At 45.6% G+C, this 21808-nt stretch overlaps 1 protein-coding gene across 5 annotated transcripts; it reads right to left on the bottom strand.

Annotated features, from left to right (window-relative positions):
* Window positions 1-79: 79 nt before the first annotated feature.
* Window positions 80-21582, bottom strand: arhgap46a (Rho GTPase activating protein 46a). Of its 5 annotated transcripts, none has more exons than XM_061291251.1 (11): window positions 21423-21564; window positions 20894-21128; window positions 13751-14221; window positions 7025-8432; window positions 5162-5822; window positions 4876-4968; window positions 3139-3212; window positions 2468-2667; window positions 1910-2001; window positions 1647-1816; window positions 80-1332 (listed from the first exon to the last, which is right to left on the bottom strand). In XM_061291251.1, exons 2-11 carry the CDS (start codon window positions 20935-20937, stop codon window positions 1138-1140), a joined length of 3408 nt encoding a protein of 1135 aa, XP_061147235.1. In that variant the 5' UTR covers window positions 20938-21128; window positions 21423-21564; the 3' UTR covers window positions 80-1137. The 5 variants fall into 5 exon arrangements, with proteins under 5 accessions (XP_061147235.1, XP_061147236.1, XP_061147237.1 ...); XM_061291252.1 differs by having other exon boundaries at window positions 5186-5822; XM_061291253.1 differs by lacking the exon at window positions 20894-21128 and having other exon boundaries at window positions 21423-21582.
* Window positions 21583-21808: the final 226 nt, after the last annotated feature.

Raw genomic sequence — 21808 nt, 5'->3', positions numbered from 1 at the left:
TTATTAATATTCCTAAACTGGTTTTCATACCTAATTTTAAAAACTCTATCCAAAAATAGAAAAAAGACGCAAACAAATATACAATTGAACAACCCTTTATTTTTGGACAATTATCCTATAATCAAACAATACACACACAGGTTGAGTCAGTCTTCTGTTCAAAAAGCAGGTAGTACAGCAGAACAACAAAAAAACAAAAACAAACCTTTTTTTCTTTATTGCTCTCACAGTAACTCCCACGCATGTCCTTCATTCCAATAAACTGTTAATACTATTTACATGCGATATATACATTAAAAGGACTCGTCAGCTTATTCTACATTCTCATAATGCTTGAGAGTTGCACTGTCCATAAATGGGTTTGACACAATGATGACACATTTAGTCTGTGGGAAGACTGGAAACAGTACAGTTCCAGTCCCATCTAACACCCGTTTTTTTTTTTTCCTCAGTAAGACCTGAGCCACATTACATATATCACAAGAATATAGAACAGAGGTCCAAATGAAATATTTCTTATAGATTATTATCATAATTAAATAAGTAATCTCCCACTTCACAAAGACATGCTGGAAATACACATCTCCCATTTGCCCTTAAATGAATAATGTAGGTCAGAAAATCTAAGCACTTCCAAATGAGTTTGTTGAAAATTAGCAAAACTTAGCAACAATGGTTTGTACTCTGTTCACTACTTGAAATCCTGTATAATAGACCAGTGATCAGAAGAACAACAAAAGCATGATCGATCTTCTTTGCCTTTTCAGTATAAATCGACACGAGATGTCCTACGCTGACGGTCGTACACACAAGCACACTTGAATGATGTGAGGGAGCATAAACACCAGCAGAACTTGAAACCTTTGTCAATATTTGTACAGTCTTAGACTCAAGTTGTTGTACACATACAACAATTTTTGGCAGGAAATGAAGTTAAGTCGTCATCACGTGATGTCACTGGTTGAAATGAGAGGTCACCAAAAGATGGCTCAGACTTGTGAATTTCTTGGGCCTCACATTAATTAACTGGATAGTTAAGTATCATTTGATCAAAACAATTTGTTTTGTCTCTCATGAAGATGTCATATCTCATTCTGCAAGTTTCCAGTGTTTTCTGCAGAGAGCAATTCTGCGAGGCTACACGACTCCTTCGATGTAACTGGTGTCCAGGTGAACTATGAGCATTCTCAGGAACGACATTTCTTTGCGCGTGTTCTCAAAAATAATCCGCGGGTCGTCCGATTGGCACCGGAGGCAGTTGGGGGCCATCACCATGGCCAGGTTGTTCACATCCATCTTGGTGATAGCTACGTTAGAGGGCTGAGCAAATACCTGGAGACACACACATGGAAGGAAGCAATCAAATGACAGTTCCCGTGACCTAAATATCTTCAAGGGTACATTAGATTCAAAATTGACGTTTTAATGGCTCGTACAGAAATAGTTGGCAACAAGTCAATCTTTGTTATCATTCTATTTCTTTGAGCAGGCACTTATATTATAGGGCAGTGGAACTCATTTGCATAATAACCGTCTACAGTTGGTTTGCCCGTGAAGTCGAGTGGCTTGACCGACACTGAAAGTGGTTGGTTAACGCACAGTTGAGACAATTCTAAACACGATACACACGTGTGTCTGTTGTTTACCTGCAGGAAATGGATGAAGTAGAAGAGCACCAGCCTGTTGAGCTCAGGCAAGGACTGAACCACGGCAATGGCTGCAACTGGATCGTCGCAGTTGTTGACGCACTGTTTGTAAAAGTTCATGGGGATGAGCGGTTCCTCCAGCTCGCGATACCACAGTTTCATCAGAGAGGCTGGGTGAGACAAGTTCCTTTTAAGTACACAGCTGACCAACAAAAATCCACACACAAAAAAAAAACCATCATGTGAAATGGACACATTCTCACCAGGAACATTTGGGTCTGACAGATTCTCAGGGATCCTCCACTGGTCTACTTGCAGCTTCAACGCATTGACTTCATCAATGTCTCCGGGCACTCTGGGAAAATGAAACAAAACTCGTCAGTTACACCACGTAGCCACAAGAGGGACCCCTACGTCCATTTGTAATTATTACATTTGTATTTTTGAGACACCCATTAGAACTACAACACAAGAAACCAACCTAAGCAAAGAACACAGCAATGAGGAAATTGTGTGATTTATCAATAGCAGCAAGAAGTTGCAGATTTGAAAAATGCCCTGAACAAATAAACTAAGTTGAGAGGATCCCACAAGTAATTATGTAGACACACATTATGGCGTATCATATCAAACAGTACAGTTCTCATGAGTGAAATACAGCTACTGTGATGTGAGGGGACAAAGAAGACCACACACAAAAAATTGTTGATACACACTGAATACACAATACAGCACCCACACCAAAACACAACAAAATCGCCTTCAAATTTCCTGCACCGTTCAAGTTGAGGCACGCCATTGGCTTATTTGTCGCGTCTTACCGAAAGATGCCCTCCGTCTGAGCGCCGCCCAGAGCCAGAACATACTGGGAAAGTTGAACTTGCACCCAGGGTAATTTCCTGTCTGGGAAAAGTTCGCTCTGCCGCTCCATGACTTCCTCCAAGGAGCTACCAAACAGGGAGGGGGTGATGATAGCCCGTCTGCTGTGGTCGACCTCTTCCAAGGTGGGCTTACGTAGCCCCTAGCGGCCAACAAAGAAGAAAAGAATGACAGATTTATGACCCGATTCCGTCAGCAACCATTATAGCCGTAAAGGCTCCGCCGACAACTGCACCGGGTCTGCTTGTCTAACCTGCGTCGGAGTGAGTGTACCTGTAATTATGTCGCTTTTTACGATTGAAGCCAGTGACTAAACTTTGATAGCCCTACAGCAAAAACACAAATTTGCTAGTCCCAAATGCAACTTAAGTATCACACAGTGAATAAACCATACACTCGTCAAATAGAAAGCGAGAGAGCCTTGTGAATGTCACGAACCTTCGTTGAGACACTTGTGAATCGTTCATATGGTAAAAATAAAAATGGTGTTTTATTTAAACCAATGTACAAATTTTGTGTTGGTGGTGTGAATCAAAGTAAGAAAAAAATAATTCTAAGATATAAGGTCATCTGGCCACCTATAACGCCATGAGCCACCGTGTTGCTGTTTTACCTTTTTCCCTCCCGTGATGGACACCTTTAGCAGCTTCCGATGGCAGAACTTGGCATATGTGCTGACAGGCAGGCCTGTTAGTTAAGAGAAGACGTAATTAAACACAGAAGCATAACAAAATACTCCCGCATCCACCAGAATCCCAAGTATAAACCTAACACGAGTAAAAAGCAAAACAAAAACACCGAAACTTGCTAGCGCAAGGAAGACATTTTGTAAGTTTCCCCACGGTCGTCAAAGTGGTTAGCAGTGACCGGGAGTGGTAACTGGAGATATGTTGACAATGTGATTCTAGCATATGGGGATTAGAGGAGGCCTGGAGGAGCTGTCAGGTTGAGAGCAGATTTACTGCTGTTGAACAAAAGCTTTAGAAGCAGGATCCACCTACAAACCCAAAGTTCAGGTGATTCATCAACGTATGGACACGCAAAGGCAGATGGGACCAATGGGAAACATGCGTCGAGCCGGATTTGAATTCAGAACAGCTCTCGTTTTGGGATGCAGTACAGACGAGCTGAATTCCGTCGCCAAAATGAAAACCTTGACTTTCTTAAGTCAAGATGCAGCCATAGAAAGAGATACATGATCAACTTTTTCCCTGTCCCAGAATCCGCAACAGGCACCTGAAGCGCAGCCAGATGGACACACTTAGTAATGCGATGTTCAAGAGCAGCCAACATGTTCCAGCGTGTTCCGTGTTCGGCAAATCCCTCCAGATTTATAGCAAACAGGTGACTCCCATGCTGCTCTACCCGACAGCGGTGCTAATCTGACTCATCCGTTCAACAGTAATTTCAAGCGATAGATTGGGCCATTTTGGCGAGGAGAATAATTCATACAGAAACTCAAGCGTGTGAGGACCTGTGTTGCCGCGGCGAAGGGTTTGAACCCTGACGGTGTTCTATATTTAAGCCCAAGTGCGAGAAAACTGCAACCAGGCAACCAAAGTCCACAGAGATGCGGCGTGAACTCATTAGGATTTCTGGTTTAGTTACTGTACCCAGCAAGTGTAACACCTGTTGACATATGGCTCGAGCTAAAATGATCCAAAACACAGAACCTTTGTAGACGTCTTTGGTTTCATCTGGCGGTTGTTTACGAGACTATGACAGGCGAGTGAAAACAATACGGCCCACTGTTGGGAAAACCTACGGACAAAAAAATGTTTTCCACAAGCAGCTCGTTTATCAATAGAGCTCATTATGATATTTTTAACATGGAGATTTCTGGATAGTGCTGCGGTCATTGAGGGGAACCTCTGAATAAGTGTTCTTGAGTATCATCAGGACTTTGGCGTGAGCAGTTCGTGTGAGTCACCCGAGTAAAATGTGAGAGGCTACCGCTGTGATGTCTGCGGAGATGACTGCCATGACATCATCGTCACAGCTGGCCGTGTGGGTTCTTCAAATGGGGCCACGTGCTGATGAGGCGGCCAAGACCACTGATATGATTCACACAACAGGCCACTGAGAGCTAACAGAGCCTTCTGAAATTTTCATCCGAGGTTTTTTTTCCGCTCTCTCCAAATGAATGTTCTGTGAAAGCCATTTGTCAAGTCTGTGCATACAGGACATCATCATGGCCTCATTGGACAAACCGCATCCAGCACAGTTTTCCATTGTGCTCCAATGAAACTGAAGCTAATGCTTCCTGTTTCTGATAGTTTGCGCTCATTACGAGACAGTTGATACGAGTAGAAAAACAATCATGGGACTCAAAGTGATTGAGTAAACCTACCTTCTTCCTCATCTGTGTTTTGTTTACGCTTTTTCCTTGATTTTGAATTCTTCTTTAATTTTAGTTCCTGCTGTTCTAATATGAACTGAGTCACTGTAAAAAAAAAAAGATGATTAAGTTCACATTTCTGATTTGACCTTCGACTAATTTGATCAATCCAGCCATCATTCATGCATCGATTATTTCTGGATAATAGGGAGAAAAATAAATTGCACGGCATTTTGTCTTACATGATACAAAGCTGGCTTATCAGACAATAAAGAGACTTTTAGAAAAGGTGACCCACCCTGCTGCTCAGTCTGAGACTCACATTTCTTGTCGCTGGTGGGCTCCGTGTGTCTCTGGATGTAGCCCTCCAGGTAACAGCGGAACTTGGGCGACGGGGCAAAGAAGGCCAAGCTAACAGCCATCAACTCCCAACCTGCCGCTAAGCTTCGGGGGGTGGCGTTTCCTGTGGTCTGCCTCACCAGCTGCACGTAGAGCTCATCCCGCAGGCCTTGCATCTCCCAGCACTTGGTGACGATGAGCAGGGCACAGTGACGGCGGTCCAGACGCGAGGGCCTGTCTCCCATGTAGGCCTGCACCAGCTTGAACATCTCGCAGGCCTCCTTCCTGATGGCGCGGTTGCTCGTGACCAGCATGGGCTTTTTAATGGAACCTCGGTTCCAAGAGAGCATGTTGGCGATGGAGACTCGGCGTCGGAACAGGCCTTGCGTGTGCATGTTGAGGTGCTTGCTGGCCCAGTCCTCCATGCCTACTTCTGGAGCCGGTGGCTGTCGCAGGGTGGCGTAGGTGAACTGGTAGGAACATTCTGCCGCCTTTGCTCCTTCACATCCATCTCTGCTGTCGTGGTTGACGGGTCGGTGCGGGCCAAGGGACGCGCTGCGTCCATCCACCATGTCTTTCTTTCTGCTCTCCAGCTGAGCTTGTAGTTCAAGAGTGCTCACCTGCAGGAAAATGAGAGATGGACGTGAGCCAAAAGAGTTAGATGGAAAGTAAAAATGGATATAGCAGAAGAGCAATGTGTGTTTCTGTGCGAGGCTGCCGAGTCAGCGCTATGCCATATTAAGAAGGCTTGAAATCATCATATGATCTACATTTACATTTCCTTAGGGGAATACTCCTCCAAAAATCAGGAATGGTCTCAGCGTCTTGACAGGAGTACTTGTAAATCCAATTCCTCAACTGGTCTCACTCTAATGAGCACGTGGGTCTCACATAAACCAAGATTAAACTTAACCTCCCTGCGGTGAGGTCTATGACAATAAGAACTGCCCGCCTCCCAAAATGGAGAAAGCAGTGATCCAGACAAATGTGGAAAAAGCCAAGAACAACTTTAAAAGAGAGCCAGGATCAAAACTCTAATTTACAGTAATACGATGACTTGTCTTTTTCAATTTGTATCCTGTTGTAACGTGGAGCAGCTCCATGCCGGATTTGTTCAAACTATTTTCGGCGTCTCAGTCAACTGCAAATGCGGCAAAACTTTGACATTAGGAAAAAGTTGAAGGTAATAAAACAAAAATCAATTATTCATGGTTTGGTGGAAATGGCTGAAGTTTAAACATTCTCAGCGAACAAGGTCAATCAAAGTTCTGACAGCAAAAACACAAGAGTGGAAACTATCGTATTCATCAATCTTGGAACTAGTGAGCCAGAACACAACGGTCGGTGTGTGTGTGTGTGTGTGTGTGTGTGTGTGTGTGTGTGTGTGTGTGTGTGTGTGTGTGTGTGTGTGTGTGTGTGAGCGATTTGCCTGCAGGTCTGAGAACATTCCAGGACAGAGTGAGTAGGCCCTGCTGGCCATTACGACTTGCTACTAGCATTTCGCTTCTACAACTTCCCTGCCAAGCCTGGACCATATGGACCACAGCGTCTCTCCTTCCTGAAGAAGGGAGGCCATGTCCCGAATCTCTCCTTTGGCATGGGCCCCAGAGATCCAAACACAGAGCTGGCATTCAATTCCAAAACACCTACAGAGCGGGACAGATGGGAGGATGGCAGGTAATGCTGGGACCACAGCCATTTTGGTCAGTGGAGGTTACCGTGCCAATCGGGAGAGATTTGGTGGTGGGGATTCAAATCTAAACTCACTCTCACTGGATCCCTGGGAAATGAATGACACATCTTATGCAGTGGTGGAGCTTACCTGGGAGGGTGGTCCGGGAGTCTCAGGTGAAGACAGGCTGGCCTGGCTGGTAACGCTCATTTCCAAGGTGTCCACTTTTTCATACGTCCTCTTCTGTCTCCCTGGTATCTCGAAAGGGGTCACCGCAGCGTTACCTGCCGTACTGAGTGAGCGGGAAGCCCCGGTGATGTCTTCTCTGGATGAGCACCTGCCAGCTGACACGCCTCCTCCTGCTCCATACCACCTTAGCGAGTCTACGGGGGAGCGTGTCCGGGATACAACCACCCTCTCGCCTATTTCCTGTTCCAGTCCCGCTCTCACCTCCCTCATGGTGTTGGAGCGACTGACTACTTCCCTCATCTCGGCCATCAGCCTCTCATTGAGGGCACACAGCTCTCCGCTGCTTCCCACTGACCCGGGCCTGCCTCCCGCACCTCCACCGACTCCCATCCTTCTCCTACTCTTTCTTCTCAAACTCGGTGAGGGCCCAGTGGAGTAGCCGGAGTCTTGATAGTTTGCCGTTGCCTGAGGTGTCGAGGAGGGGAAGTCCTGTGAAGCTTGGCTGCTCTGCCTACTGTGCCGTACCTCCATAGCACGCTGCACAGTGGCCTCCAGGGCTCGCCAACTCTGCTTCTTATCCAGTGTACTCGGGCCCGGGGTCCCCCCCGCTTCTCGGCCTCGAACTTGGGGCAAAGAGTGAGCCTGCGACTGAGGCTGGGTTGGGACAAGGTCCTGCCGGGACGTAGGAGAGGGGGTGCGTGTAGGTAGAGGGGAACCAGACAGGAGCTGCTTGGGGTCTACATTGATCATATGTTTGATGCACTCCAGACCAGCTGGGCTATAGTCAGAGGCAGAAGGACTTCTCCTGTGCCTGGAACCTGGAAGAGAAGGACCAAGATGCTGGAGAGGTCTTGGTTTCTGAAGACTATGGGAGGGAGTCAAGCGAGACAGTTGTTGCCCATTGAAAAGGTGCGCTCCTTCGACCTCCATGTCTATTGGGGGCTCGTCGTATATGGGACAGTCTGTAACCGGCTCATCGTAGATTGGAGCGCCGCAAGCATACTGGGGGGACACCGGCCGGGGTGTGCTGGTCTGCGACCTCTGAAGAAGTGGACTGGCTTGACGACTGTCTGCCATCACTACAGAGAAGCTGCCGTTACTGGCTTTCCTCAGGTGATGGGCCTGGCGTGGGTCGGCTGCCGTTTTCCCAGGGGGCGTGGTTTTATACCCTTGGCTGGAGCCTAAACATGCTCCTTGGGCCTTAATGTTGGATGGGTGCTGTGTGAAAGTGTTGGCTTTGTTGAGTGCGCCGTGCTGGATGAGTTGCTGCTGTGAAGTTGGACTTGGCTGGTTGCGGCTCATGCTGTTCACTTTGACCAACATTGCTGCCTTAGAACCGGGTGCGGGCTGCCATCTTTGGGGGGCATCCCTGAGAGGAAGACAGATAGCAAAGGTGGTGATCAATACTGTCAGTATGCACTGAAGGATGTTGCCCTGTTTAATAGGCATTTAAGGGTGACACAATAACACCAAACTATAAAATTGGCCCAAATGAAATCTTTCATTCTTTTCCTTTTAGGTTGAGTGGCTGAGCCAACTCCAAGCAACCTGACATCAATCTGGTGCATAAAAAAGAAAAAATCCTTTTACATTAACTCTTCTGTTCAGTTCAAATGGGACAAGTGTGCGAAATAGACATGATGCAGCATTTATAAGGTCACACTTACCGTAATACTCTCCATTCAACACTACCCTGATTAATTAAACTAAAGTTAACGACCTCCCGTTCCGTTAATCCAAAAGAAAATAGTTACAGAATAACGTCCGAACCAACAACGCCTTCTCTTTTTCCAAGAGCTCTGAGAATCAGTTGTGAAATGGCTTGGGACGGCAGGAAGAGGACGCAAAGGGAGGCGGGAATAAGGCAGAGTGAGTCCCCCCTGCTCCTTTCCCACAACCCTGGAACAATGCAGCGACAATTCCCCTGAGGTCCAAAGTCCAACGGCAAACTTCCTTTAAGCCCTCCTCGCTGGAACTAACCCTCTCACTCTTTCTTTCTCGGCCCACGGCTTGAGTCACACCACTCGAGCAGCTCGATTGGCTCTCGTCTTCAAACGGTCGCACGGACTCACCATTTAAGTGACGCCTATAAACAGCTGGGTCCGTGCCACCTGGCACCTCACCAAGACAGCCGCGGCCTCTGGGACGGCACCAAAACCACAGACACCCATCACGACACTTTATTGCCTAATAGACAACAGGACGCAGACACGCGTGAAAAACAAGACGCTCTAACGCAATTCCGCCCAAATCACCACTGTTTGTTTGTCACAAGTACGTGTGACATTGTATGCTAACGTAGCGGCTAAGTGGAGTTGAAAGGGGGGCAGCCGTGACATTGACAAGCGAAAGTTTGCACTCTTTGAAGCACGCTATGTTTGGTCGCTTTGGTCTTCTCGAGTCGTACAAGGTGAGACAAACATGATTGAATTAGGTTGGAAGTTAACACGCAGCTGGCGACTTTGCACCGCATCCAATGGACATCAAGGTTCTGCTTCTGATGGGCCAGATAACACAACAGACCTCACACATGAGACCACAATAAACAAATGATCCTTTTCTTAGCCGCAACCAAATCAGGCCTCAAACAAATCAACTTTTGGGGTTCACGTAATGGCCTACATGAATCTCCCGTTTGTATTCTCGGTTAGCGGGTTAAATTCTTTACACTAACACAAGAGACCCTTCCCTGCAGCAGTCAAATCATTGGGAGAAGGGAAGATGAGGTCTTCCTTTTATGCTCATTTGTGATTTAGACAGCAATGATTATTCTGATGCATTTATTTTATTTATTTTTTCCCGCTTATGTTTTCCGGCTTATCTGACACATTCTAAAGCCGTACTAACGTCAAGTAGCGGCGGCAAACAAAAAAAACAACATAATCTGTCGGTCAGCAGCGTGGTCAGCAAATTATAGTGGACATGCTTTGAAAAGAAGACTGGATGTTATTGTGTAAAATGACAATGGTAGCTGCTGGAAAGCAGGCTAATTGCACTCTGTGATGAGATCAATGACTCGGTAAAATAGCAACTCAGAAATTGCCACGCAAGTAAAGGAAAACCTCAACTTATTTAAAAAAGTCCATTATTGCGTACAACTACTGAGAGTTCTGTGCGGGTTCTAAAGCTGTCACGTGTGTCACGTTTTGAATGCATTTGCAAAAACACAATGTAAAAATTGTGTTTGCTGGTAATCAATAAAAATGTGTTCACTCTGCCCATTGTTTCCAAAAACTTTGATGTAAACTTTCAGAGTTGATGAGCATTAGCAAACTTGCAGAATAACTCGTGCATCCATCCATCCATCCATCCATCCATCCATCCATCCATCCATCCATCCATCCATCCATCCATCCATCCAAGTACGATTACAATTACAAAGCACTAAATATAAAGAAAATTATAAGGGTGAGAAAATAAGACCAACTGGAAATTGGAGACGAATGTGTGAGGAAGGGAGAGCAGAAACACAAGAGGACGGTGAGAGCATGTGTAAATGAGAAGGGGAGGGGATTAGTCGTGGGAGAGTGCAGCAAGGGAATGAGTGAGAAGGCTGGCATTCCACAGAGTTCTTTCAAGTGGCCTCTGTGGCTGTGTGGGGAGTCTCACACAATGCATGGCTGTGCCATCGTCACGGAGACGCCTCAGTAAATGACAACGACGAGGAGGGTGCAAGGTTGGGGGAGGATGGGACTGGAGCGCAACCTGAATCTTGAAACTTGGTCGAAATGGCGCTCAAACCAGTCTGCCATTTTTTTAGTCACATTCCAGCAAAAAAAAAAAGAGCCTGCGGTGAGAGCATGTGAGACCTTTCAGCGACTGAGAAATATGAGATGAAATGAAGTTAGGGGCCCTTTGCAAAATGTGCATCGTAATGTGATTGGCTTCAGAGGCAGCAGATCAACTTTACGGTCAGCAAAGTTCAATTAGTCTCAGCGGCTCTGGTGTCTCGCAGCCACAGTCTCAGATCGCCACCGTGCTGTGATCGGGTCGGCTCGCCGACCAACTAAATATACCCGATACAATTGTGACTTAAGTCACAGGCTGTCTCTCTCCATTCTTTCCTGCGTAGCGCAACTGCTGTTGTTGGAAGGACATCCGCAGAGTCCCCCTTGATGGATAGAACCGGGACGACTCTTGATTTGTTGCTCACATATCAGGAACGAACCAATGAGAGGAAATAAATATTTGAGGCTGTTATTTCATTCTTAAAACATCTCCCGAGAACCACCTGTTTGTGCAACAGCTGAAGCGACACACCTCCACTTGAGCCAAGATGTACCAGCTGCGCATGTCTTTAGCTTGGACTGCCTGGGAGATGGCGTGATGAGTGGCAAGCTCGAAGATCATATTGAAGGGTTAGCAGAAAGCAAAAGCCCAGTAGACCCACCTCTGCTGTTTGAAATTCTATCTCCGGCTCTTTTTGAAATGATAGATCCTATTAGAGCACACTGTTCAACATTCAAAAATAGTCCTAGAAAGTTTCAATTGCAGCGTGAACCAGAAATAGAAAAGAGCTATTAATAAATAAAACAAGTGGCAGTCACATTGCTTGTTGCTTTTTTTTTCTTATATATATATATATATGCCACAAGAGAGAGAAAAAAGGAAATATAAAATTTGTTATTATAGACACACGCACAACATAATGTGGAAAAAAAGTCAAAAATGAGCAACCCACACTAGAAGCTGAGCGAGGAACATAAAACTACTGTGGTTATACGCATCCTCGAGACTGTCGGCAGATCAAAAGAGTCCCTTCCGTATACACGTTGACAAAATGTGACTCATTAAGAACTTTATCAAACCAATAAGACGCCCCTCTAGTTTCCTAAATGAGCCGACTGGTGATTATTTCAACATGACTCACTGCCAGAACAATCACAAGCACATGGGAATTTGTTTTGACTTTTTAGCGAGGCACAAGAATTCTAAAAGAGATCGAAGGTTGGTCAATTATCATGGAGCCGTGTTGAATCGTCTTCCTGCTAGAAGAGAAAGCTTTTCGTTGACCCTGCGACTTGAACCCGTGGTTTTGTGTGAGCCTTCTTAGTGGCTCATTATAGACCCATGACTTGCCCATACGACAAAAGAGTAGCATGACCCAAATGTGAACCTCGTAGGCCGTCTTAAACCAAACGGCCATGAGTCAGCTTGAGCAGCTCTCCTGAAGCTTGAAGGTCTGTGGAGGGCGCCCACAAATTCCCAGGACTCATGATGAGATTTAGCCAATGAGTAACAGATTATGTCCCTCTAGCATACTCCATTAAATAGGAACAGATGGAAAACAGAAGGAAAGACACCAAACATTACTTAGCATAATACGCTAGCGTGCGATTTGGAAACAATTGAAGCGGTCTTATCTATTCTGAGCAGATATTAATATGCACAAACAAAAGGAAACTGGTAGTGGAACAAGCTCCACAGAGAACTGCTTTGTTTTTCCAAAAAGTACAATTGACTGAAATCTCAGCAATAAAGACATGTAAGCTGAAAGAGAAGATTTAGGAGTACATCAGAGCACATGGGTCAATTATGTGAAGCCGCAAACCAGCACAGCAATTACAACTTTATATTTATCTCATTTCACTCGCCCCCTCCCCTCACCCATTCATCCACTCACGTCACGATCAATAAGGTGAAGCTCTGACTGAAGGCAAGCATGTCTCAATGTTTGTTTTCATCCATTTTGAGCAGTCACATTTCATCTTCTCTGTCAAGTGTGACATAGCAAGTTACGGATTACTATGGTCTGGAGTCCAGGTGGGCAAATTATTCACCAGCCCCCGATGAACACAACTGACCGTTGATTTAGGACTTGACAGAAAGGGTTCTGGGAAAGCCTGAGTCACCAGGGCAGAGTTGGACCCGGTGGGCACACACCTCCCGGCAGTAGTTTCATTTTGGAGCCATGACTAAGCAATTAGTTCATCCTGTAATTCCGCAGAATCCAAAATGATAAGACCACAGAGTGTAGAAGAGCCAAAGTCACCATGGCGCAGCCTTTGAAAATTTACCAGGGGTAGCCTTGTTTGTAGGCAGCTGGAATGCGGCGGCTCGGCTCGTTATTAATCACAGGCAGCGCTCTCCGACTTGGCTCTCGTGTAACCGCGCCGACTCTCATACTCAAGAGGCCTTCGAGTCCTTTGATGGCCTCGAGCCTAGATTTGTTTTCGGAAAATAAAATAGCAGTGGAGCAGAGCAGCTCGGAGTGCCGGTCAGCACACAGAAGGACACTAAGATAGTTGCCGTGGCCGTTTGCCAGACGAAACACAAGTGGCATGCGTGGAATCTGAAGGGAGGAGACGGTGGTTTTAGATGAGGCCGCCGCAACGTGAAGCATATGACGGGATATTTGAATGACTTGACTGTCGCACTCTGCAATATGTACATTGGTCGCATTTGCTAGCCATTTGCTGAATTTGGTTCAAAGAAAAGCAGGCAACATATGGAACTGTGAGATACGTAAGTGAAGTCAAATGGAACACAGTTTGAGATTGACCCAGCTGGTCAAATGTCAAAATAATGCTTTGAGTTCTCGTTTCAGAAACATTCGAAAGCAATTATGACGCACTGTGCCGCATTCTACGATTCACAATTACCCCTGGTAACGAGATCCGCCAAAGGATAAACCGCAATTCCCGCTCCACTAACAGTACGAACAAGTGTAGCTTTATCTGGGCTTACCTCGGCGGTTCTTTGTGTTCATTGGCGCATCCGTCTGCCTGTGATCTGACATCCACAGCTGGGTCCAAGTCTGGGATGGATGCCACTTCAAGTGTCTCAGGATTGTCTCCATCTTGCTCAGGCAGAGAGGAGCAGAGGGCCTGGCTCGCCGCACTGCTGCTACTCCCAGTGGTCCCATGCTGGTGCCTCTCCACACCCGCCCGCTTGGCCTCACTGCAGCGCTTCATGGCCTGAAGCTGGGACAGGGGCACGATGTCGGCTCCTTGCGGCCGATGCCAGACCGTGCGGCGCCCCGTGGAGTTGTAGTAGTAGAAGCGGCCGCTTTGCGGGTCAAAGAGCTCCCACCACTGGTTGCCATCTGCCTGGCGAACGGGAGCGCCGAGAGGAGGATCCCAGCCGCATTCCCCGGTGGTCAAGTTCACGTACATGCGCTCACGGGAGCGTGGCTCCAGGATCTCCACCCAATCAGAGCTGGAAGAAAACAAACATGATAAGAAAAAAATAGTCATAAAAAATGTGTACGCTCCAACTGCATTCATGCGTCGAATGATGTCATTTTTTTGGAAGCTACTAGGCAACAGTGAGGTGATGCTGCTTGTAGGTTTGTTCCGAATAAGATGACAGGTGGCCACGCACGCACCCAGTGAGCCACCAGGCAGAGCGTCAGCGGGGCACAAAGACAAACATATGCGGCGGCCGGGTGCCACAGACACAAAAACCACCGCGCTTAGCTGCAATCACAGAGGAACAACAGCCAACTCAGCAGAATACATGCACACAACAAAAAAGAGACCGGAGCAGGGCCCACAAGTTAAAATACTGAAAATAGAGAAAGCGACAACCCAGTTTCTAGAAAATTACAAAGGGTACCATTGTCTCAGTGTGGGAAGAACTGATGTTCTATATTTAGTATATTTTTTATATCATCCTAATCACCTCAACAAATGACAATAGATACACTTTTGTTGCCAATGAACATAAGTCCACTATTGAGAGGATGTAGGAGTGTCCCTCACACGATCCACCCATGTGTCTGTGTTCTCTCTACTGGGAGGCCATCTGGTCCAATCCCACACACTAAGAAAGTGGCCCTGACCTTACGCGGCGCAACGAGCACCGTGTTTTTACGCTCGCCTTTTAACGCTGGCTGGAATTTAGGAAAACAGTGTCTGTACATTTTGCTACTCTTTCCCAAGCATTTTTTTTCCATTTGGATATGGTAGCGTTAAAAGGAAGAAGGAAAAAAATGCATGAAATCAGATATCCTCTAACCCGAACAAGAAGTCTTCCAAATGTGGATTAAAAACACGACGTAAAACAAGAATCTGCCATGGTGACTAGATTAGCTATATCGTGTCAGAAAATGACAACACACAAACACATTAAAAAGAAACATGAGTTATGAGTCATGAGTTAAAATGACCTTTTGTAAGCCTGCCTGACTTGATGTGCGACACTTTGGACAGGAAGCATTGGAAATAATGGGGCATTGAAAGCAAGAGGGCAAACAGTCCACCCCACCACCCCCGCACATATGTGTCTTCATCCGGCCCAAAAGTGTTGAAACGCAAGCAATCCGATCTTCCCAAGTGTGAATCCAAATGAGAGGCGGTGTACCCCATGTTGCGTCCTTCGTTGCATCTTAAAATCCCTCGCTGTGATGACAACGAGGAAACGGCAGAGAATTCAACATCCCTGACAGCGCCCCAAACACCCAACAGGAAGCCGAGCTTGGCGGGTCAACGGCTGAGGCCGCGGCCGACCGTTTCCCTCGCACATGGTGTTGTGGTTGCATAAGGACCGGTCCCTCTAGAAAAATAAACAGCATTTGGAGCCGAGTGTCAACCTGCCGGGCTTTGTTGACACGCTCGGATAAGCAGGAAGACAGTCCGGTTCAGGTCCAGAAATTCCTGAAACGTCGCTTTAGGGAGTACTTGACATGAGAGAAGTCCGGTACGACACCAATTGTGTGGAACAACAGGACTGGAGTGTAACAGGATTAGCCTGCCCTTGCACGATGACAAATACGCAATCAGAATGTAATTGCTCAGACTGAACATTCTTTCAGCAAAAAGAGTGAGCAGAGCAAAAGTCATTGTTATTCCTTCATTTATTCTTGACGAGGCTTTAGTAACAGCAAGAAAATGAGCAATTACTGACTGAAAACGGCTTTCAGTTCAGAGCGCAAAAGTCCAACGTAGCGTGGCGGCCCGCCTCGTCCTGAAAATGTTCATAAATGGTTTGGAATGCAGTCTGCACCAGCTCAGAGAATGTCTGACTGAAAGGTTTGCTATCGATATAAAATTAACACCATTGTCGAACTGAAAGACAGCCTGCTTCCATTAGTTCTTAAATCCCGAATTGTTTGTTTTTAAAATAAAACAGTTATGTTGAAAAGCATTATTTGTATACAGCATTACTCAAATGAGGAAAAAAAACTTTCTAATGAATTATCCTAGAGCCATAACATCGTTCTTGTCCCTGGAATTTGAAATCGAAGAGATCCAGCCTCTGTTGGACTTAGCAGCACTTGTGGACTACACTGGGCCTTTTGTCTTTCTGGGTCAAGGAGAAGCTTGTGCATACTGAGGTCATTTACGTGTTGGCAACTAAAAATATATAGCTTGACAAATGCCGAAAGAAGTCTGCCTTTGGGTCCTGCAGGCATAAACAGACAAATAGCAAATACTACACACTTCACACAAGTGCCCTTTCTCAACCACCTTGCTCTTTCCAAGTCTAATGGGCCCAGAGTTCTCCTTGAAAAGGAACAAAATAAATCTTCGATCATCCAGGACTGATAGCTGGCTCCCAAAATAACTTGAAATGAGAGCATGTCCCTCAGTGGAAGGGAAACAACAGCATATAGCTCATGGAATCTGCCCCATTGTTCCACATCAACGCCAAAATGGAGCTGGCACTTTTCCCGGGAGCAGTAAACAGAGAGGACCGGACTGGACAATACGTTGGCTAGAAACGAGCAAACATGAAGCCCGGTGTCATTGTCCAGCGCTGCCAGTTGCACAATCCAGCCTTGAATTCAACTTGGCCCGAATATATGAAAAGCTAAACGGCAGTGCTAACCACATGAAGTTGTTCAAAAGAAATAAAATCGACTGACTCCATTTTCCTCTTTCCAGTCATGACCGTCCTTTCTCCTTAGCGACAGATCTTAAATAACAATAATAGACAGTGTTTACCCTCACCAGGTTAACTATTCCGCATCAAAGGTTAGCTCTTCCAGAGTAAGTTGACCTTTTCCCTCATGTAAACGATGTTTGCCAGCCGTGTACAAAGTCTAATAACTCCCAGCGCTTGTCAACTTGCTTATCTAAATATTTGTGCAACAAACTAGATATATATACTCTATATTTGCAACTTTTCTAATGCTTGGACTGGCAGTACACAGAGTTTCAGTTTGAGATCACTATCTTGTCAGATTTTTTAGACTACAAAAAAAGCTTTATCGAGCAATTGTACACATCAACGCCACCATTATGTAGCTTCTAAAATGGCGTTCATTTCCTTTCAAGGCCATTCAAACGATTTTTTTCTAACCCTTTTTATGGAAGGCTGGGAAGGTGTGCACGGGTCTTTTCTTTGCGTACAAAAGATTGAGCAACAAGTCTTGCTCGGCATTCAGGCTTCTCGAAGAGAGGACGACAGAGGAGAGAGGGTAGGGCGCCCCTGGTTCAGATGACAGGAGCGGAAAGAAGAAGCCAGCACACCTGTCAAGCACAAATTCTTTTTTTCCCCCTTCTGTTTAACACCTCCAATTCCTGCTGTATCGACAGGCTCAAAGGTCGCTAAAGCTCGGAACGCAGAGTCACGGGTCAGTGTGCTCGTTCAAGGTGACTCGGTGTAGTCATGTAAAAAGACTTCAGCATGATTCTTCCCAGCAATTCTAACAAAGTTCAAATTAGAGGTCTAAGGACTTTTTGTTCATTGCCAATAAATGTGCCCTTTTTATAGGATAGAAAAGCTTTACATGATTTAGGGGTCTTGATTTTCAGAGGATAGTCCCAGTCTAATATATGCAAGCAAAACCATGAGAATGTAACCTTTGCCGTTACTTTCAAGCTACAGAAGCAGCCACGTGCCTGCAACGTGACGCAAATACATTAGATGACAGGCAACATGATCGATCGTATCACCAGGATGAAAATCAATTATAATATTATGTCGGCGTCATTTTTTCTCTAAATGGTGCACCTACTTTATGGGGTCATTTTGTTTGTTTCATTGATTTCGGATTGGTTTCTTTAAATAACCAGATTTCATATGATGCTTTCTTGAATGTATAAAGTCCAAAACTTCAGCAGGCATTTAAAACATCTATTTGTATCGGGCTATTTGGTTTTGATGAGGATTTGACTTTTTCTTTGACTAAATATTGCCAATAAACAATAACAAAAAAGTGTACTTATAGGAGGCTTTGTGATTGGGTGTGATTAAATCCGTATAAAATGTTGGGAATGAACTGACAGTTTGGAATCTCAGACCCCCCCCCCCCCCCCCACCTCTCCCAGCAGCAGTTGCCAGTGTCATTTCCCATTTACTGCACTGCCGCTGCTGCTTGAGGGCTCGTCTTTCACAGCAAAAACGTGTCAGGCAGGATAGACGTCCCCCCCACCTTATGTTCTCTGGCTCCAGAACATTGCAGCAGGATTCTTAGAAGCAAATAAACACCCCCCAATCTCTAGTTTTTAACAATTTTGCCAAAAGACTTTGTTTTCCAGACATGACATTTTATAGACTGTATGTTTCCAGTTATAAATTACCCTGTGTAAACAACCTTCTTATCTAGGCCACCTACAGTTGAGTCCGTGGTCTGGTTTGGATTCAAAATGGTTACCAAGTTGAAAGAATGTCCTGTGATGGCTTACGGTCATATGCATGACAAAGGCCATGAAACGCAGCCCCGTCCGTTCAAACGACAGAACAATGGCCACTATTGTCAGTTCAACAGGCGAACTTCATTCAGCGAGCGCTCAGTGACGAGCCAATCAGAAACGCAAAGGGGAGGGGAATCCAACAGGTTTGGGGTGACGCACTTTAACAGCTGCCCTAATCCAAAACTAGGCACGGGTTGCCTTCGCCAACGGCACAGGATTAGACGGGGTCGTTGGGCCAAATCTAGCATTTCTGAATTTATTACATTCATTAATTCCATTCCCCCCACTTATTTTTTAAAAATAGTTCCCGCTCAAGTGAGAGATACTAGTGCCAACTTAACGAAGAACATTTTATGTCACTTTTTTTAAACATTTATAGTAAGCAAGTAGCATCCACAAGCAGACTCGGCTCTACAACTCCTTTTCTGTCTCAGACTTGAGTCTGTCCAGGGCTCCATACACTCCTCCTGACCAAACAAGTCGGTGTCATCCCTAAAATCCTCCTCCTTTTCTTTATCCTGAAGGAAGACGTTTTGAGGCAGAAAAGAGTAGAAGAACGCAAACATGCAGTGGAAAGGAGAGGAGGGGATGTGTGTGTTTACTATACACACACGGAGACCTTTCTGTCCAGTTCGCCAGCTGTCAGAGCAGAACAATGGGCTCGCTTGGCCAAACAAGGGAAGATAAATTAACCTGTTAAGATATAAGAGAATTTAATCATGCAAAGTGATCATCTCTTCCACGGGGGACATTTCTGACCACCCCCAGCAACCTCCTAACTCGGACAGTATGAGGAGCCACCGAAACAAGCTCTCCCTGCACGTCGACCACCAGTAGCAGTTTGTAACTTGATTTTGAGCAAGACTGCCGTCTCAGGCTCACCATCCCCCCGATATCTCTCTGCTGACATGACAAACGAGGCCACGTTTAATCCCAGAGTAGTCACAGGGTGAGTGGGGGGTCAGCGGTTGACCACAGATCCATACGGGAAAGAAACGGACCGATTGTCCTCAAGAGGAAGTGAAGGTGCGGACCCGCCAAGATTAGAAATGCAGGACGGGCTGATGTTAATGCTTGGTCCTCTGTGGGTCTTTTTCTTTTTTTCCTCCACTGACAAGTGTCAAAACAAAAAAAAGTCTTCTGTAGACACAAAATACTAAAAATAATGCCAACCTAAAAACAACATGCTTTGATGGATTTATAAGTAGGTGTGTTAATTTAGCACCAGACTGTTAAAGCAGACGTTAATCAAAACCTCAGTGGTAAGTCGGACACAAAACGTGTCGGGGCAAATCACCTTAACCTCATTACGGCGTCAATATGGCAGGCCAGCTATGGACAGACATATGAAACGTGTCGGCCTGCTAATCTACATTAATGGGATCAGCACAAGGTGGAATGGACAGAGACAACCACAGTGTTGCTGTCATGCAGATTTGAGAACATCACTTCCTCTCAACCGAGTCTATTGTCAAAACACTTGAAGGATGGACATCCTGCTTGTGTATGTGCAGGCTAAGTAGGGAAATATTCTGTTCTCTTTTTTTTCCAGCATATTCTTATGAGCGTGGGGGATATGAGTGAGACAACATCCTATTTTCGTGTATGTTCCTCACACACTCAAGGCCACGAGGAGGTAAGAAAACCTAAAGCTGGCAGCAAATTCACCTCTTATTGGCATGACTCACAACGTAAAGCTTGCTGAACAGATAAAGATATTAGATGACAAGCAGAAACCGACCCGGTCGGGATGGCGAGGTTTGTCTGACATGCCACACTGCTTGAGGCTATCTGAGATGCATCAGATGCGTGGCAAACATTTAGAATCGAGAGCACAGATAAGGTTAGCACAACTGTGTCGCACTTTTGAGGTTATCGGATTCTCCCTCGCTTCTCATGTGTAGGCGTTTACGTGTTCTTCCAGTGCTTGCATGTTTTCTTGCACATTCCAAAAACATCCATGTTAGGTTCACTTAAATCAGATTTTTTCTTTCCCCCCATTGAGGGCCACATACAGAAAAATACATTACAGGGCACTTTAAATACAATCCATCAAGCAATTCCAGATTGCTTTTAAATATTAAATAAGGAAAAAGTGCCACGGCACATCTTGTTAAGAGTTTACTAGTTGTGGGCCATGTCAAATGTTATTTATACTGCAGCTGCAGTGGACAGACACCTTTTAAACGATCCAAAGATCTCAACGTGCATGTAAGGACAATAACTAAAGTAGTAAAGTTATAAAAACCTGCGATTAAAAGCAGCCGTGGTAGATGCTGAGCAAAGTGCCATGTGGGGAACTTCAAACCGGGAACTCGAGCCAATCCCAGTTGCAATCCACCACTTGCAAGTGTCATTTAGAGTGGCAAATGGCTTGGCAACATTTGCTTTCCGTTTTTGGTTATTGGTTGCTCTTGAAGCACACAGGAGCTCCTTGACCAAACGGCGTGTAAAATATGATGTTGCTGCTTGGGTCTCCAACGCTAATAATAGAAAGAAGATTACATGTGGCGCTACACGTTTAAAGCAGAAGCGACGTCACAATTAAATCGGTCATAAACAAAAAAACATTTTGCCGCATAAGCATGTTTGTTGTGGACTCAATTAGTCGAGCGACGCAAAGTGAGAAGAGTGACGAAGCATTGCAAGTTATCCATTGTACTCTGCTGTGGGCGGCAAATTGCTCGCGAGGGGGTAAGCAAGAAAAAGTTTCTCCACTTCACTTTCAGTCGTCTAATTTGCAGAATGAAATTAAAATAATAATAAAAAAAACTTACCTTGTCTCGGCCATTTTCTTCACATTGTAAATAGCGACGTAAACAGGTTAAAACAAGGTCTGTGCTCGAGTTCTAGGGATGAGCGTCGTTGCACGCAGCACACCGAGCGGTCCGTCCAAGTGGGGAATGTGCAGGGACGGTCCTGCACTGGTGAATCCAAAAACCGAGTCTCCGCCCCCGCACGTGAGGCAGCGGTGGCGACGGGAGGTGGCGACGGAACGGGTGCTTGTCCACCCTGTCGCATTGTAGATGTCTGGAGAAGACGGAACGTTGCACGGACACCGTTATCCGACGTTCTCTGCATACAAGTTTCGCTCTTTTATGAACTTTTTCGAGACAAACAAATTGAGGAATTACCTCTGAATCAGCTGCCGTGGTCATTAATG

This window comes from Syngnathus typhle, linkage group LG11 (assembly GCF_033458585.1).
Source record: "Syngnathus typhle isolate RoL2023-S1 ecotype Sweden linkage group LG11, RoL_Styp_1.0, whole genome shotgun sequence".
NCBI lineage: Eukaryota > Metazoa > Chordata > Actinopteri > Syngnathiformes > Syngnathidae > Syngnathus > Syngnathus typhle.
The sequence above is the reverse complement of the archived record's forward strand: the minus strand, read 5'-3'. Positions and strand labels throughout refer to the sequence as shown.

Coding starts and splice junctions, on each gene's coding strand:
- arhgap46a (XM_061291251.1), bottom strand. CDS start 20,937: ATGGCACTTTGCTCAGCATCTACCACGGCTGCTTTTAATCGCAG. Junction 2,668..3,138: donor CCATCACGGGAGGGAAAAAG/GTAAAACAGCAA, acceptor GTTGGCCGCTAG/GGGCTACGTAAGCCCACCTT. Junction 2,002..2,467: donor CAGACGGAGGGCATCTTTCG/GTAAGACGCGAC, acceptor TCATTTTCCCAG/AGTGCCCGGAGACATTGATG.